At 41.4% G+C, this 20,048-nt stretch overlaps 1 protein-coding gene across 2 annotated transcripts in view; it reads right to left on the bottom strand.

The window, feature by feature from the left end:
• Nucleotides 1-20,048, bottom strand: part of PTPN4 (protein tyrosine phosphatase non-receptor type 4) — a 220,512-nt gene that overhangs the window by 74,470 nt on the left and 125,994 nt on the right. For both annotated transcript variants that reach the window (XM_054970596.1, XM_054970597.1), the window contains exons 11-13: nt 5,503-5,566; nt 4,163-4,335; nt 1,438-1,506 (exon numbers count right to left, since the gene is read on the bottom strand). In XM_054970596.1, coding sequence (XP_054826571.1) covers nt 1,438-1,506; nt 4,163-4,335; nt 5,503-5,566 — 306 coding nt within the window. The remainder of the gene's footprint in view (nt 1-1,437; nt 1,507-4,162; nt 4,336-5,502; nt 5,567-20,048) is intronic.

The raw sequence follows: 20,048 nt of genomic DNA, 5'->3' as shown, positions 1-20,048 counted from the left end.
TGGCTTTACCAGGGGACAAGGAATAAATGACAGAATGATAGAAAGGAGATCAGCTAGTCAAAGGTTCTGACCTAAAGTATGTGTTTCATTGCACATTTCCCTCACATGTTAGCTGCTGTCAGCAAGATTATACTCTGCTACAAAAGCAAAGAACCATAAGTATGCACGGCACAGAAGTTGTTTCATAAATTACCTAGAGATAGTTTCAGCAAATGAGTAAAGACATTTGTTGCATATTAACCACACACATAAACATATAACAACAAAGGCTAGGTGGGCAGGCAGGGGCTGTTGCTGTGGTGTATTGTGATTTCATCTCCTCTGCCAGATACTCTATCAAGCAGTGTAAGCATTTACATCTGGTACTGGGTTCCAGAAACAGATTAAGGATTCTGTTAGTGTATTGCACACTGGTTCGCAACTGTCTTCCTGCCTGAGTTAGTGGTGGTCTCAAGAGTGAAGCTGAAGACACTAATTTTAGGACTTCAGCATTCACATGGGGGCTCCTTTGCCTGGTGTAGTTCAGGCTTTCACCATGACCACAAGAAACATGTCTCAGATTTTATTTTAAAACGAGAGTCTAAATGGATCTTTGAATTACAGACATTAAGCCCTAGCGGCTTAAATCAGGAATGGGACCTGTCATGTTATTTGTGAGTTTGTTTCTTTAATAGTAAAAGGGAACAGATGGCCCTTTAAGATGGAGGAATAGTGAGGCCTCGCCCATTATGGCGTCCTGAAGCTGTCTGTTGCAGCAACAGACTAGATGGGCTTTACTGCATATGTGAAAGTGCAGCAAATATCTTGCTGGGCTGAGAGAAACAAGGCTATTTGCTGCATGCTGGAATATCCCAAATTCAGAAACAACACAGCAAAGGACAGATCTATAACACCTCTCCTAAACAACAACAACTTTTAACACTGCTGAAGCAGGACTATACCACAACCTGACCTCTAGTAAATTAAACAATAAAATATTAAAATAAGATGGGAGGTTCCTATATTTATTTAAAGCATCTGTATGCCACTTTTCCACCCAACTTGAGTGTTCCCAAGGTGGCAAATAATCACAACATAAAAGCAAGCTTTAAAATAAGAGAGCAAGAGAGAATGTGTTTGAAACATTTAATAAAACATGTTAACATATAGTCACAAACACAAACACATATCACTGAGTTAAACATTTAACTTTTATTTGTGACACACCAAAATACACATTTAAGTTAAAAAGTTTAATTCAAAAGTTACTTAATTCAAAAGTTAGTTAATTCAAAAGGAAGAAATTTCCTTTTTTTTAGCCTCTCTTACAAGGTAATATGAAAATCTGAATACATTAGAACTGTGTTGAGAGAATAGAGGGAGAAATCTAAATAAATAAAACAAACTAACAATCACCGTATTAAAAACATTAGGTGTAAACCAATTTAAATTGCTCACCGGGCAAATACTCTGTCCTTATTGGCCTTTTCTTTACCATACTGTACAGACTGAACTTCTGTTCTTCCACTGAAAGAAAATTTACAAATTATAATCTGTGTATGCCATGAAAAAAGATTGAGAAGGATAGCTCATTTGATTAATAACAAGCAATACTGAGTCACCCGAGTCTAAGAGTAAAATTTACAACTATCTTTTCTTAACCCCAAATAGAATGAGTATTAGGTATGACAAGGCCATGGCAAATAGACTGAAGTGAAACGAAGATGCTCTCCTTCCAGAATCAATATAATAACTGCCCAAACATTTGTTACCAGATCTAACTTAAGGTGCCATGCTGGCTGCAGAAGACCACAACTGGCTTTATATTCCTTTGCTTTATCAGAACATAGCACCTTCCACTGAATTTCTCTATGCAATTTATTATCTGACTGCTCAAAGCACTCCACAATACCTTCAGAATAAGTAATTCCAGCTGACACACAGCACTATATTCTAATAGTGGCCTATAGTCTGAGCTTTCTTCCAACTTGTGACAAGCTGAAGGAAAGCTTTAAACTTTGCTGAACAGCACGGTACAATACAGGACACGGTCTTCAGTTCCCTTGAACGGTCTTCCTCATCCTTCTCCCCACACAACTGTAATTTGCAGAACACTACATACCACCTAGTGACTTCTCCCCACAGTGTATGCTTGGACTTGAATTGAGCCTGCTCCATCACAGACTTCCCTTGGGCTCATTGGACACTCAAAGAAGAACAATTAAAGAAGGGAAGCCAGAATATACTTTGGACAGCATTTACAGAAAGAAAAACTAAGTTTTCAATTTAAGTACTGATATAGTGCTTTACAAAGAAGTCTACTGTAATTGAACTTGACTGTAACTTATATTCCTTGCCATACATTATCTTCCAAGCAACTTCTAAAATAAGTCTGGAACTACTGTAGTTCTCTGTATGATGATAATTATATGACATTAGTAAAAGCAATTTAAAAAGATCTGGAAAGATGGAAAGACCTGCAGATATCATTGCTGGGAAGAACTGCGGTGATAAAAATGAATGTTCTACCAAGAGTTCTATTCTTGTTCCAAAGCATACCAGTAGGGGTACCCCAAGCTTTTTTCCAGGAACTTAACCAGGCTGTACAGTCTTTTATTTGCCAGAATAAAAGACCACGAATTAAACTGAAAGCGTTACAAGACACAAAGGAAAAAGCAGGTTTTGCTCTACCGGATTGGGGGTTATACTATAAGGCCTGTGCGTTGACTTGGTTGAGAGAATGGATTACCCTGGAAAATGACTTTTAAATCTGGAAGGACATGACTTACTGGTGGGCTGGCATGCATTTCTCTGGTATAAAAAATGGGAATACCATAAATACTTCAAAAATCATTGGATAAAGAAGGCATTAGTGATGGATTGGGAAAGAATAAGACTTGTCTTTTATGAGAAAATCCCTTTGTGGGTCTCCCCAATCGAAGCATTTACACAACCTAACTTGAAAAAAGAGGGGAAAGCCCCTACCTACAAGGTACTGTTGAAACCAGGTGGTTTATTAAAAAACCCAAAAGAAATGACAGATCTAGACACTGAGTTGGGATGGTGGGGCCAGGCACAATTGGAATCTAGATATAAAAAAGACAAGGTAATGGGCTTCTACGAAAAGGATGAGAATATTGATATGATAATGTGTGGTGCCAATGTTAAAACAATAAAGAAATTATATAGTATGCTTTTAAATACAAAATTACAGGGGGAGGAAGTTAAAGATACTATGATAAAATGGGCAAAGAATGTGGGACATACAATTGACTTAGAGCAATGGTCGCAAATGTGGAAGGGCAATTTAAGGATGACAAAAGCAGCCTCTTTGAAAGAAAATATTTACAAAATGTTTTATAGATGGCATCCAACTCCTATTAGGATAGCCAAAATGTCTTTAAATATGTTAAATAAATGTTGGAAATGTGAAAGTAACTCGGGTTCATATCATATGTGGTGGACATGTAAAAAAGCAGCAGAGGTCTGGAAGACGGTCCACAAAACGACTCAACAGATACTTAAAATTTCATTGCCTTTGAAACCAGAACTCTTTTTATTAAACCACATGGTGGTTCCAGTTAATAAAAACCAAAAACATTTGATTTTGAATATAATCACAACAGCCAGGATATTATATGCGAAACTTTGGAAAACGACAGCCATCCCAACGCAAGAAAATCAGATTGAAAGGATTCTTGAGACAGCTGAAATGGATAAATTGTCGAGTTTATTGAAAGAGATGGACAATACAATATATAATGACATCTGGGATTCATTTTATAGCTGGATACAGAGGAAATCTGAAGAAACCTAGCTCTTAGTTAGGATGAAGACTTTTATGGACATTATTTAAAATGAATGGAAAAATTTGCAAATAAGTAGCTGATCTGCAGAACAGATTGATGTGACAAGAAATAGACTGAGCGGTGCAATGTATTAGAGTGATATAACATGAACTTCTTTTCCCCATCCCTCTTTATTCTGTATTCCCCTTTTCTTAGTAAAAAAAAAATAAAAAACCTATTACAAAAAAATAAAATAAGTCTGGAACATAAATTATTCTAAAATTGACGCATACTTGATCTTGCCTTCCTAATTCAACTGCAATAGATTTAGGGCACCTATTATGCTAAAATTCTCTCCTTGGGTAACCTAAATATAACATAGGGCCCAAACTTACCAGTACCGGAACTTTGAACCCAAAGTAAAATAATGTGCAAAAAAGTTCTTCTGAGGTGGCAGTGGTCTGTCTAACCGGAAGAAGGTGTGATGTTCTACACAAGCTTTCCATAAATTCTTACATGCTCGATAATTCACCATGTTGAATCCCAATAATGTTTCTCTAGATTCATGCTGGAAGGAAAAATTTAAAATTTCAGTTGATATAATTAGTTTCCTGTTCATTAAATGTCTTTGAGACTGTTATGAAAAGTTAATTCTTTTTAATAACAAGCGCAAAAGGACTTCCAGTGAATATGACAAGGAAAAAAATTCTAAGGGTTTTTTTGGGTGCAAATTTGTTTTCTTAAAAACATACTTAAGTGAGAAGAACAACAAAGGGAAGTACACCTTTGGAGAACACCTGCATGGTTGCTCTAGATATCCACCAATATGTTATAGAGGATTTGGGGGTTCAGGGTTTTCAAGGCATGCAATTAATGCAGAGCACTGGTTAAACTTCTTAAGCATTAGCGACTTTTAACATAAGTTTGAGCACTACATGCCAAACACTGTAGTACTTTTCCTCTGCAATATTAGAGTCTTTCCACAAGGTACATGTGTGATGGAGAGTGCCCTCAAGTCAGAGCTGACCTATGGCAACCCCGGTGGAGTTTTCATGGAAAGAGACTAATAGAGGTGGTTTGCCATTGCCTGCCTCTGCAACCCTGTTCTTTGTTGGAGGTCTCCCATCCAATTACTAACCAAGGCTGACCCTGCTTAGCTTCTGAGATCTGACAAGATTAGGCACACTTGGGCTATCCAGGTCAGGGCTCCATAAGGTACATATGATTTTGAAATTTTATGTGCATGACTGAAGAATTATTATCTTGGTAAGCAATGTAAAAAAGTCATGACTGTACACCTGTAAATAATTGATTCAGTTCACTAAATGGTTTCTTGTATATGTTGATCTAACATAAGTATTACATATAGATTTTAGACACTTTTTCTTTTGAGGGAACATCAAGACTAAAATAGTGTTCAAAGATTCTTAATAAGCTTTCTTTCCCCAGAGCTCTACAAGAACCACAAGGTATACTATAAGGAGACTGCAGTATTATTTAACCTACTGATTCAGAAGCCAGGATCTCTGTCGGACTATAAATGAAAATCAAAATCTTCTAACATTGAAACATAATTTTAACTGTCACATATGATTCTAGAGAATTACTACAGGTTGGTAAAAATAGGATTTCTTTATATGTCAAGACACACCAACTGCACAACAATAACCTCTCACAACAGCAAGGTACACTGCAACTTCAGAGCACACAGCAAATGATTAAGATCAGTACTTACCAATTCTTTTCTAAGTTGAATAAAAAACTGCTTGCACTTAAAAGAAATTTTTACAATCTTCAACCTAAGTGAAATTTAAAAAAATCAGAATGCTGTAACATTTCTTTATATGTATAATCTGCCACATATGTAAAAATATCTGTACAAATACAGCTGAACAGCTATGATATATAATTAGTACTAAGAAAACAGTGTCCTTTTTATTGCATTCATAGGAAAAAAAATTAATACTTAACCCATCATCTCAATCTCACCACAGAATAAATTCTATCCTTATAGTGCATTTGCCTTGACATTTCCTTTGAAAACTCAAGCAATTCTATCAAAGGAAACTCTACTATGCCAACAGATCTATCTTAACGTAAGTGCCATTATTCAAGTGCCATCAATGGGGGCTTTCCCACCCCCTCCACACTGCAGCTGACTCACAAGGAGAACCTACTATAGTGGTGTGCAATCCAGAACTTCATTTTACTTCATTTATACCCATCCTTTCTCCCCAGTGCTGGTTACATCATTCTCTTCTTCGTTTTTCCTCACAACCCAGTGAGCTTCCATGGAAGAGTGAAGTGTTGTCATGACATCCTCTGATCAGCCCAATGACTCTGACAGCTCAAAGGAAGAGCCCCAGGAACCAAGGACAAGAAACCAGGAGGACCATTGGGTCCAGAGAGGGCCGGACACTGCAGAAGTATTTACTGGCCACACTCTAGCAGTGCCAGAGGCCATCCTGACAGCATCTGCAAGAGAGACCTCGCCACCAGCCTCTGAGCTAGCCACCAGGTCTCCACCAGGCAGGATACAAACCTGGGCCCACAGATCCTCAAGGTCCTGTGCCCATTCCTCAAGAACAGTACCTAAGGAAAACCTGGGCCAAGATATTGCAAAGGAGGCAGAGCGCCAGACTGGCAGCATGGAATCCCAGCCTGGATCCAGAATAGGACTTTTAAGTATAATACTGCTTTGGTAGGATCCTAGCCCAGGTTCCACTCAGCATCAGGAGCCTCCACACCTACCAGCAAGTTCAGCTAATACTCCTAGCCTATTTAGGCTGAGGCTTGGAAAGACTACATGATTGGGTCAACCGGTGAACTAGGTACAAGCTCTATGCTCCAAGCTGCCTGCTTTCAACTCCATGTCCCAAGCTCCAGTCTGCGTTCAACAGTCTAGCCAGCCAGGCTTGGGGCCTTACTCCTGAGAAGTTTAGACCCAGTCTTCCTGAAAAGTGCAAAACAGTTATGAGGGTAAGATGAAGCAGGGGGAACCATGTCTGCTTTCCAAAGCTCTTTGGAAGAAATGGGATAAAAGTAGGCTTAGGTTTTTCTGCTTCAGCGAATGTAGGAACAAATGAGTTTAGTCTTGGACCTAGACCATAGAAAGAGGCAAACTTTTATATATTAACAGAAAAACAATTGGATTTCTTTTTCCTTAAGCTGTGTATTTGCTTCATAAAAATGAAAAATGACAAGTTTACAAAACATGCCACAAAACTGGCCTCACATTAGTTCAAAACTCACATTGCATTGGTTCCAATGTGGGCTGCTAATGTTAGCTGTGCAAAAACCATCTTATCCCCTGCTACACACACTGTGAGCTGGGTAAGATCACATGCAAGACCCTCTGCCTGGCACAATACAGCTTCTGGCTAGCAGCACAATTGCAATTGAAATGACTAGCAACATTGTACCATCCTACAATAATCCAGCTATGCTGACACTATGCAACAATAGACAAGAACAGCACAGCACCAGGGATCTGTAAACAGCAGCAGCTCATAGATCAAGACGCATCATGTTGCACTGCTCCAACATAAATGCAACTGGGAATACACAAGAAGAAAAGAAGGAACCAAGGGGGAAACTCAAAACACATGCAGGGGGGAAGTTGGGGGAGGCACTATCTATTCTGACTGATCTTGGAATTCTGAACTGTGGCTAGATTTCATCTAGAAGAAATGATATAACAGGAGAATTATTTGAACCCATGTCTGCTTTTCCCTAATGTCACCAGGCTACTGCCCCAGGTCAGAAGTTACTAATTTGGGCTGTGCTTTTGTTGGTTTTTTGTTTTTATGCTCTATGAACTTTTCTGTTGCCATACATTTGTTTCAATTCAAGCAAATACTAAAAATACTGGCTTGGGCTGGTTGTCACTTGTCAGAACAGAGGAAAATGGTTCCATCTATCAGAGGTAAAATCTGAACTTGTCTCTAAGCTTCACATTTATTGATTTCCTTAAAGTATTACCATGCCTGTAGCACTTCTACTCATTAGGCTACAATATTAGGGTGGAGAGAAGTGTGAGGAAATGTCCTGGTCATTATTGCCTGATAGTCTCGCTGGCTATGTGATGCCATTCTCACCCCTTTGTGATGTTGCTGTATTCTACATGTAGCTGGCAGCGAAGCTGTCTGTGGACAACATAATGAACTGGGGCTACAGCAGCTTATATAAACACTATAAGAATAATGAACATCATCCTCTTTAGTAATTTATTGCGTTGCTAAGCAAGAATAAGTTACTGACTAGGCTTTACTACAAGTGATACTGTATATATGAGCATGATCACAGAATCCAGTGGCCCATGTTTCACATAAGAAACTCTGTAAAATATATACATTTTAGCTTAATCAAGTTTGCTACCTATTAATGAGTGACAAAATAGTAAAATACACAGCAAATGACTGTTGATATGCAATAACAGCTCTTGTCTGAGACAGGACTACATTTGTAGCCAGAGACAAATGGATGAGATAGTATCACAGCTATTCCAATGGTGAATCCCTGTGTGACTGTATCACTTCCTAGGAACAACAGATAAAGAAAGCCAAGACAATCCAAACTAAATGGATTTTATAACTTAAAAGAAATTGCACATTACAATTAGCAATGTGGTAACACACACAAAAATACTCAAAATTATTTACTTCAACTAAGATCCTCTACATACACACTGAAGAACTGATTAATTTTATATAACTGCTAGTAAAATGCATGAAATACAAAGTGGAAAGCAAAGCCTGACAAAGAATTATATAGGAATGTATAGATATATACTGCAATATAAACGTTCAACTGCAGTAAAATTTGTTCCACCTAACAAATAAATGGTAATAAAATTTTAATATTTCGAAAGATAAACAAGAAATCATTTAACTAAGGAAATCCAAAATGTTCCAAAAAAAAGAGAAAAACCCTCAGTCGATACAAATCTGAAGTTAATTAACTATGAGCAAAAACAGAAGCACAACCGCACAATTAGCAAAAACAGAAGTGCAACCGCACTGCATCTCTTTTCTATGCTTTTGGACTGTAAAGATGAACTTGTGCATGTTCTTGCAGGGAGATGTGCAAGTCACTCATGCAGCCACCATTACTGCTTCCATGTCACATGCATCTTGACTCTAAATCTGAGAATTTTTCAAGAGATATCCATGTAGATCCCTATGTAATGGTCTCACATGTACAGAGTTATTTTACAGGATTTTAACTGATAAACTGGTGATCACTGAACAGTCATGATGATTTGATTAAATTAAATGGATCAAAGCTTTGGGAGAAAAAATACTGAAGTATAAAACAGGATTGTACTTACTTGCAACTCTTGTTCATTGAGGTCTTCTGTGCAGGCACACATGGGACTGTACATGCATAGGCCTGCTGCTCAGTAGGTTCCGTAGCTTTAAATCTGTGAAGAGAGGTACCTTTCCATCTCAGAGTGCATGCACAGTTACTTCCGGCGCTAATACCCCACGCTCGTACCTTCAGTTTCTTCTGAGCTGCCGCACCACTCAGGTAAGTACTGAAGAGCAAAGCAGGGTAGAAGAGGGTATGTATGCCTGCATAGAAGTCCTCAATGAACAACAGTCACAGGTAAGTACAACCCTGTATTCACTGACAGTCTTCTGTGCAGAGTTTAGCTGGCCATTTACCCAAGGAGGTGGATGATGCTCTTCACAGAAACAGAGATTGAAGAACAGCTTGTCATACAACAGCACCTCTTCTGGTGTTGTCATCCAGTGCCTTATGAAGGTATTCATAGATGACCAAGTCACAGCCTTGGAGATGTCCTGTAACAAGACCCCTCTGATGAAGGCCTCCAAAGACGCCTGGGACTTGATGAAATGTGTGTGCACTCCCCATAGACAAAGTGTGTGTGCTATGTGCTGTCAAGTTTGACCTATGGCGACCCTATGAATGAAAGTCCTCCAAAATGTCCTATCATTAACAGACTTGCTCAGATCCTGCAAACTGGAGGACGTGGCTTCTTTTATGAGTCAAGCCATCTTGTTTTGGGTCTTCTTTTTCTACTGCCTTCCGCTTTTTCAAGCAATTTTGACTTTTCCAGAGATGGACAAGATAAGTTGGCAAATTTGTAACATAGCTTTGCCTGGACTACCTAATGGGAGACTGTTTGTGACAAGGCCCTAGATCTCTTTTTTGCTCCTGCAAAACATATAAACAACTGAACTTCCAACCTAGAGGTGGTCTGCAATCAAAGTAAAATAGTATTGTCCTGCACACATTCAGTGTATGGATGTCCTTTTCTGCCTCTGAGATGGAGGAAGGAAAGAATACAGGTAGCACCACCTCCTGAGATGTACGCAACTTAAGATACTACTTGAGAAATGGTAGACTAAGTACTACTTTTTCTAGATGCATCTTTAGAAAAGAAGGGTCTCACCTCCATGTGGCCAGCTCACTGGCTTTCCTTGCTGAGGTGCTGACCACTAAAAAGGCTATATTCAGAGAGAAACTTCAATGGACAGGTAGCCAAGAGTTCAAATGGCTTTGTCATCAATATGGAAAGAGACCACTATGATACTATAGGAGATGCTGGTGGGAACATATTATTGAGGCCCTTCATGGAATAATTTACATACGTAGTGTGAAAATATTGTCTTCTTATTGATCTGGATATGGAAAGCTGATATGACCGCTAAGTGAACCTTAACAGATAATGTCGACAGTCCCTTTTGTTTTAGGATCAGCATATATTCTAACTCTGTAGCTAAAGATGAAGAATGGGGCATAAACCCTCTTGACCATTCTCAGTTCTTGAACCTGTTCCATTTTCTTGCATAAGATAAACTAGTATTTGGTTTTCTAGCACTGAGGATGACTTCCACTATTCCATCTGAGAATCCAGTTTCTAAGGGGAAATTAACCATTCTCTAAGCCTCAGTTTGGGTATATTGTGATGTCTCGCCTGACCACAAAACAAGAGATCCAGAGCTACCAGAGAGTAGATATATCAACTCTTGACTAGTAAAAGCAGTTGATGAAACCATGGCTGTCAAGGCCAAAACCGTGCCACTACTTTGCACATGGTTTCTTCGATTTGCATCTTGCTGATCAAGGGATCAGGAGAGGAGAAGGAGCAGGAAGGCACAGAACAGCATCCCTGACCGTCTGATCTGGAAGGCATCTCTGATAGACTATTGATCCACATCTCTCCAAGAGCAAAACACTGGGGCCTTTGTGTTTACACTCTAGCAAAAAGGTCCACCTCTGGTAATCTCCACCTCTGGTAATCCCCACTGTCTAAATGCTCGTAGATTATCCCTCAACAACCACCTGTGGTTTGTAGATTCTAGTCTGTTCAGTCTTTCTGCTATGATGGACAGCTCAGTTCCATATCAGTATGGATTCTTTGCACAGCGTTCAAGATGCAGTGGCCCTTCTTTGTTTAGGTAAACCATGACTGTAATTGTCGGTGTGCACCTGGACTGTCTACTGGCTCACCAAATCTGAACAGGAGGTAAGGGCATACTGTATAGCAGGTAGTACATTGTAGCGCAACCAGGCATGTCTACTGAGGATAACAGGATGCAAACACCCTTGAGGATGAATCTGCCATATTCCAACTGGCATTAATTTGATGTTTAGAAATCTAGAGGACCTCCTTTTGGATGACCTTGACCAGAGATTTTTTTGTCTTCAGATAGGTACTCATTATATGCAGTCATTTTATTCCATAGATGGATCTGGCAGGCCGCCATTATAGCGATGTAATTAGCAATTTTGATGTTCATCACCAAGGAGATTTAGATCTTCCTACTGACTGCACCCAGCTTCTTGTCACCTTTGTCAGCTGGTATAAAGTGCTAGCCTGGCGATGATTGGATTGCATGTCTTCTGCTATCAGCAATGATGGAGGAGGATGTGTGAATAGGAAGGCACAATTGTCCTCCTTGGTTTTGTAAAGCTCTTCTGCCTTCTTCAACATTGCCAGGATGGATGCTGACTTTTCATTCAAGACAGACATTAACTCAAAGAATCCCTCAATCAAAGAGAAAGCAATGTTGGAGGGGCTTCCCAAATATAGATGTTGAAGAAGTTTATCCTTTAGTTTGGGATCTGTTAAAAATGTCTATATCCACATTTGTTCAGTATATAAGCTGAAGTCATCTGTCAGTGACACTTGTTCCCTGTTCCCTCCGAATCCATCAGGGGATGGATCCAGTGGAATACTAGAGCTCTGACCCATGATGCCCATCTCAACCTCCAACTCCGAAAGATGAAATTCCACAGAAGATAATGTTGGAATCTGGCATGAAGACTGGCGATGGGTCTTTGACTGTGTGGGAGTTGAAATGGATCTGATCAATTTCAGGTGATAACAAACAACCCTGTCAGGGTTGTTTGTTGTATCCCTGTCAGGGATAACAAACTACAGGAAAAAAGACAGACAAGCCCAATGCTCGACAATGCACGCATTGTCATCAATCTGACAGACCGTCAACTCTCACCAGAAGAAACCTCCATCTTGGCTAAGGGAGGAAACTTTGCAGTCACCCCCACCAGAATTCCTGTGGAAGACATCATTGCAAATGTAGAAGCTGCCATCCGTCATCTACCTGAAGAGGAAGCTGAGGAAATAAGAGGAGAGACAGCCAGGATTCTACGAAAGGCAAAGCTTCCCACCAGCAATATAACACGCAAGGAGAGAAATGCCATCAAGACCCTCAATGCAGATCCAGACATCATCATTCTACCAGCTGATAAAGGCAATGCTACAGTGATCATGAAAACGGAGGAATACAAAAAGAAGATTAAGGAACTCCTGGACCCCTCCACCTACAAAAAACTAAAACGAGATCCCACTTGCAAAATCACCAGGCTAACAAATGCGCTGATCAAGAATTCCTCACTACATCCCGACACGCACAGCAAACTATGCAAGACTGAAGCACAGCCACCTAGACTATATGGACTCCCCAAAATACATAAAGATTCAGTCCCACTCCGACCCATTGTGAGTGCCATTGGTTCACCGACATATGAATTAGCTAGACATCTGGCAGATCTCCTGCAGGACCACATCGGGAAAACCTCGTCTTACATCAAAGATTCAGCAGATTTCATCAACAAAATCAGTTCTCTGAAACTCAATCCACAAGACATACTTGTCAGTTTTGATGTTGTATCCCTGTTTACCAAGGTTCCAGTAAAAGACACTATTGCACTGATTAATCAGATTTTCCCAGAGGATGTAACAGCCTTATTCCATCATTGTCTGACAACCAGTTACTTCCAATGGGACAACGAATTCTATGAACAGATGGATGGGGTGGCCATGGGGAGCCCACTCAGCCCAGTTATAGCAAACTTCTACATGGAACATTTTGAAAAAACAGCTCTAGAATCAGCACCCCACAAACCCAGTGTATGGTTCCGGTTTGTGGATGATACATTCATCATTTGGAGCCATGGGGAGGAAGAATTGAGGGAGTTTTTGAATCATCTCAACAACATCCACCTGAACATACAATTCACAATGGAGAAAGAAAGTGAGGGAAAACTCTCATTCCTGGATACCTTGGTCATCCGCAAAGCAAACTTTCAGTTAGGTCACAAGGTCTACAGGAAACCAACTCATACTGATCGGTACTTACACAAAAACTCCAATCACCACCCCCGACAGAAAAGAGGCATAATGAAAACATTAGTGGATCGTGCAAGACGGATATGTGAGCCGCGCTTTCTCAATGAGGAAATTAATCATCTAAACCACGCACTTCAGGCAAATGGCTACTCCAGAAATGAAATCCGAAGAGCAATCAAACCCAGGATGAATCAAACAACCAAGGAAAAACAGTCACCTACAGGAAAAGTGTTTTTGCCATATATCAAAGGAATTACTGATCAGATGGGAAAGCTTATGAAAAAGCACAACCTTCAAGCAGTATTCAGACCCACCCGAAAAATACAACAGATGCTACGATCAGCAAAAGACAGCAGAGACCCCCTCACCTCTGCAGGAGTATACCGTATACCCTGCAGCTGTGGACAAGTTTACATCGGGACCACAAAGCGTAGCATCCAGACAAGAATAAAAGAACATGAAAGACACTGCAGACTTGGACAGCCTGAAAAATCAGCAGTGGCTGAACATAGCCTAACTCAAACAGGGCACAGTATCTTATTCCAGGACACCAAAATACTGGACAACACTTCCAACTACTTTGTCAGACTGCACAGGGAAGCCATTGAAATTCACAAGCATAAGCAAAACTTCAACAGGAAAGAAGAAACCTTAAGAATGAACAGAGCATGGGCTCCAGTTCTGAAAAACACCAGGCCAACAAAACACTCCACACCCGACAATAGCCCTGCAGAGAAGATTAGCACATCAAGCACCAATCCATATGCAAAAGAACCTCCTCAGGATACAGTGAAGCCTCCCGCCATTAGCATTCCACACCCTGGGAAACTCTTACAGAATGACTCAGCTCAACCCCACCCCTCCTGAGTAGATACAAATGACCTACATCTTTTCCACACTGTGACACTGAGAGATCTCTGTCTTTTGGTGCTACACCTCTGAAGATGCCAGCCACAGCTGCTGGCGAAACGTCAGGAACTACAATGCCAAGACCACGGCAATACAGCCCGGAAAACCCCCAACAACCATTGTTCTCCGGCCGTGAAAGCCTTCGACAATACAACCCTGTCAGTGTTGGCTGGCAGCAGCATGCCATCAGGGTACCATATAGGGAATCCATGGGAGCAGTATTCCTGGTGATGAGCATATTCATGACCCCAAGGAGTCAGATCCAAGTGAAAGTGGACCAACTCACCTTCCTCCTCCGAGGAATATATTAAGATTGACCTAGATTGAGCGGATGGCATGCAGGGGATTTCAATGATCTTGATATCTTCCAATACTGGCTTGGGTTTGATGTTCCTCGAGTGCTGAGAGGACTTATGCTTGCCAGAGTGCCTTGACTTCACCTTCATCTTCTTTGTGGGAGGTACAAAAGAGCTATGAGCTGACTCTCTGTTCTCTGGAGATCCTGACCTCTTGAGGTTGAGAACAAGACCCAGCCAGCATCGGGATCAAAGAAGCCCCCAATGCTAGTTCTGATGGGTTCCTGGATCCAGATCTTGAACAGATCCAACTTGGAGGTGTTGGATCCAAAGTGTCCATGGTTCAGGGCAGCTGACTGTGTTGGATTTGAACAACCCTTAAACTCCATTAAAACAGAAGATTTCGCTGTCGAACTGCTGTTATCTGGAGTCAGCTCCTTCCCAGAGTACAGCTTTCAACTATGTGGCTCTTTCTGCATGGGCCTTGGGTATGAAGACCTTACACATCCAACATTAAGCCCTTCTCCAAGACACAGGGAATGCCCCTGTATTGTCTTCATTTAATGCCACATTGCATGCACTTCTTGAAGAAGGCTTTATCAGCCATGGTTTTACAAACTTTGTCTTCTTTCTTACAACAGATCAGCTACAGAGATGATCCAGGAAACGCCTGAGATTGATGAGCTCACTTCAAACTTTCCTGTCTGACCGGCAGCAAAAGAGAAACTGATCATGGGCTGTCTCCTCTCCCAAAGCGTGGGCTATTAGAGCAGGAAACCCCTGTGCATGCACTCTGGGAGGGGAAGATACCACTCTTCACAGATTTAAAGCTATAGAATCTACCAGTTAGCAGGCCTGTGCATATGCAGTCCCGTGTGAGACTGCACAAAAGATCAACAATGAACTTCAGGTTTTCCTAGACCTCCACTTTCTTAATTAAATGAGCCAGTGTGGTATGATAGTGTTGGACTTGGAAGTCTCAGGTTCAGATCCCCACTCTGAGTGACCTTGGACCAATCATACTCTCACGCTAACCTGCTCCATAGGGTCCTTGCAAGTATGAAACTGTCAATGGAGAATTGTGTGTGCTGCCCAAAACTCCTTGGATGAAGGGCTGGATAAAAATGTACCAAATAAAAATATAGGGCTGGATTACAAATACAGGTGCTTTTCTATGTGATACTTCCTGAACACCAGTAAAAGTGCAATTACCTAGCCGGCCCAAGGATATAGCCATAGTAACGCAACCACAATTTGAGGATAGTAGCCTAGGGAAAAAATATTACATGATCACTGACACTGACATCATTCTTTCAGATGATTTCTACCGTTATCTACAGCCTGGCTAGGTCTCATTTTACAACTTCCATTAGCACATCTGCAAGTTAAAAATAAAATAGGCACCCACATACCTAGAATAAAAGTGCCACGCATCAACTCTGGTGCATCTGTACTGTGTAAAAAAAAAAAGACACTACACAATATGGGGATACAAAGAAGAGGGTAGATCTGCTGTTCCCAAACCATAAAAGGAATCTTTTGGCGGGGAAAGCAACAGAAGAAGGAGCCAAATCAAATCAAATTTATTATTACGGTCCTAGACCAGCAAAAGAATTACAGGAATGATCAATGTTACAGAGAGGCTGAGGCCGGCGGATCGCTTGAGTTTGGGAGTTCGGGACTGCAGTAACCATATAACGTCAGAAGACGACTGTATCTCTGAGCAGGAGAAGGAGCTCTGTCAGCTGCAGACGCTCCTGCCCCAGCTTCACCTGATGCACATCAGGTGAAGCAGGGTGCCTGGCATTTCAGTGCCCCTTCTCCTGCCGTTTGCAAGAGACAGGTGAACCAGTGCTATCCACTGCAGATGCCCCCTGCCCTGGCTTCACCCAATGCACATTGGGTGAAGCCAGGGCACCTGCAGCAGCGCACCTTCTCCTGCTGCTCGTGAGCGACTGGAGAAGTGGCGCTGTCAGCTACAGATGCCCCCAACCCCAGCCTCACCTGATACACAATGAATGAAGCCAGGGCACCTGCAGCCGCGCCTTCTGCTGCTGCTTGCAAGAGACAGGAGAAGCATCAATGTCAGCTGCAGACACTCTTTGCCCCAGCCTCACCTGATGCACATTGGGTGAAGCCGGGGCACCTGCAGCAGCACCCCTTCTCCTGCCGCCCATGAGTGTCAGGAGAAGGGGCGCTGTCACCTGCAGACGCCCCTCCGCCGTAGCTTCATCCAATGCACATCAAGTGAAGCTGGAGCGCCTGCAGCAGCGCCCCTTCTTCTGCTCACAAGTGACAGAAGTGGCGCTGTCAGCTGCAGACACCCACCACCCCGGCTTCACCCAATGCACACTGGGTGAAGCCGACCACTGGGTATTTCAAAGCGCTCCTTCTCCTGCCCCTAGCAAGGGACAGGAGAAGGGGCGCTGTCAGCTGAACCCACCCCCCCGTCCCCGATGCACATCAGGTGAAATCAAGGCACCTCCAGCACTGCCCGTTCTCCTGCTGCTTGTGAAGTTTCTCCAACATTTTATTTCCTCCCTTCATGTTCTTCCCATATTCACTGGCATCATTATAACACTGTAAAGTGAACATGAAGCTTTGAATATACTTGGATTTCTCCCCATCCCCCATATTTAGTTTGTCACCATGTCACAACACTTTTCGCTGTATACTACTCCAAAAAATGTTGGCCTTTAAACTGTTACGGGACCCAGATCTTGCTCTTCGCCTGCAAGAATGTGTTTCTTCCTCTCTGTTCTTCTGGTGAAAACTCCAGCTTACACTAAGTCATGTTCTGCCTTCACTACTGCATTCTTCTCCATTCTTGTTATTGATTGTCACATAGCAGTCCTCTCACCCCTACCCAAAGTTAGTACTAAACATCCTTTCCCTCAAGTCAATACTCTGGCTTCCTATCTGCTCCAATAGCCAGCACAAATGTTGTTACTGAAGAAGCTCTCCATGGCATTACCTCCCCTTTTCTCTGCCCTCATAATCAGATACAACCCTGCTGTGAACTTCCTTCCTGGAACTCTCTTAAAATACCCTACTGCTTCTCTCTTCCCCTTTAAACGTCACTTCTTCTTGTGCCTTTGATGTTACCCCATAGTCCTTATGCACAGAAATTAAGAAGCTGAACTAAATGTGCCCTTTCCCGCTTACTCTTATCCCTTTCCTCCCTTTTCCTGAATTAAATTTTCAATTGTAAACTACTCAGTGCAGGGATCTGTCTTGCTTGTTTCTTAGTAAATGCGTGCACATTTATTGGACTATGTTGTAAACAATCAAGTTACACCTGTGACACAACATTCCATTCAAATGCTTACATCAGCAACACATCTGCAATACCACTTTCTTAATGAGATTGCACACATGAGTGTAACTGTTAATGATTTCTTAAAATTCCAGTGCTTTCTAATGTTTGCAGGCCTATAGACAATGGTGAGCAAGTAAGATTCTGCAGCCAAGTATCATACTAGGTCTTTGTTCTCCTTTCTACACAAAAAAATGGTTTGTGATATGCCAGTTCACGATCTAGGTATCAGAAAGTTAGGTGCATCACTGTATATTAAGCATAAAACACACTCTTCCCTCAGTCTAAAACTCCAGCAGATTAAATTTAGTTTTTAACAAGGTAACAGAATATGAACAATTAAGAACTTTTGATGTAGGACAGGGTACCAATCTCAGAAGTTCTAGATAAGGAAGCCTAGATCTGCTTCTTTGTAGTTATATTCTATTAATCTTTAGCTGAGGAAAAATGGTCAACACTGAATATTGGGGAAGGTGTAAAAAGGAGGAACCAGGGTATGTCACAACAATATATCCTTCCACAGCCAACTTTATCTTCTCTACCGCAGCTGTTTGTCTTGAGACCACTGACTGGCAATGATAGAGACCAGCTCACTACTTTAATTCTATTCCCTTTGGGAACATAAAGCACATGATTTTGATTTTGCTTTTCTATGTAATAAATTTTAAAACATTGCATAACGAATAGACTGATAAAGCACAAACCATCTGGCAAGTTAATATTGCTTACATGTCAAATTCAGTGTTATAAAAATAATGGAAAGGTATGGTACCTATGGATTTTTATAGCATAGATACAGTATTATCTATAGCAAGATTCAAGTCCAGTAGCATCTTAAAGACCAACAAGACCTTCAGGATAGAGACAAAGCTCCCTATAGTTAACAAGAAAGATTATTTTAAAAAATCTCATTCAATTCCCAAAATTCTAAGTTGCTGTTATCATTAATTACAAAAAGAAAGATTAGGAAAAGCACCATTATTTTATATACTTCAAGAGGACTCCTAAGAAGTCTGTGCATTGAAAGCATTTCTGCACTGGAGCAGGGTGAGTAATCAATTAAAAAATTAAAAATTAAATCTGAATTGTATGCAAACATATAATCTCTTAAAATGAAACTTGTTAAGATTATGAAATTGGGAAAGCCTTTTTTCTTTGCAATAAAGAAATGGGGAGAGGGGCAGTCTCCATACAACACAATTGTTCATGTACCTGTATTATGGCTTCATTGATACTGACTGGGTGCTAGGAATTTGGTAAGTAACCCTAAGGGTCGTCAGGATTTATCTGGATGATCAAGCAAGTGAAAAACAGTGTTGCTTACCTGTAACTGTTGTTCATCTAGGTCTTCCATGCAGGCACACATGGGGACTGCGCACGTGTAGGCCTGCCGACTTGGGAGATTTTTAAAGCTCAAAATCACTAGGGGGCATCCTCGCCTCTCAGTGCACATGCACGACCGTCTTTCCCGCTGAAAATGGCCTGTAAGAAGCGGGGCGCCCCTGACGTGCCCTCAGTCCTCTTTCACCGCTGCACTACAAGTTAAGTACCAAGAGAATTAGCGGGGAAGGAGGGAGGGTATGTGTGCCTGCATGGAAGACCTAGATGAACAACAGTTATAGGTAAGCAACACTGTTTTTCATCTACAGTCTTCCCGTGCAGTCCCACATGGGAGATTACAAAACTTAAATACCTGGGTGGAGGTAACGAAGGATCATCACAGGAAGATTGATTGTAGGACAGCTGTACCCATTATTGTCTCCTTCCTGTCTAGGACATCCAGGGCGTAGTGCCTGACAAACATGTCCGCTGAGGCCCAAGTTGCAGCTTTACAGATGTCCTGGAGCGGGACGCCTCTCAGAAGAGCTGCTGACGATGCTTGAGACCTGGTGGAATGAGCATGCACTTCCAACGGACAAGGTAAGTTAGCAGACTTGTAACATAACAAAATAGCCTGAACTAGCCAGCGAGCCAATGTCTGAGAGCTAGCTTTCTTCCCTTTATTTGGCCCCACAAAACAAATAAATAGGTGGGAATCTATTCTAAATGGTTTTACACGGTCCAGATAGAAAAGGAGAGCCCTGCGAACATCCAAGGTGTGAAGGGCCCTTTCTGCCTTGGAAGAGTGATCTCTGAAA

This window comes from Eublepharis macularius, chromosome 2 (genome assembly GCF_028583425.1).
Source record: "Eublepharis macularius isolate TG4126 chromosome 2, MPM_Emac_v1.0, whole genome shotgun sequence".
NCBI lineage: Eukaryota > Metazoa > Chordata > Lepidosauria > Squamata > Eublepharidae > Eublepharis > Eublepharis macularius.
Note: the sequence above shows the minus strand (reverse complement) of the source record. Positions and strands in the feature narration are given on the sequence as shown.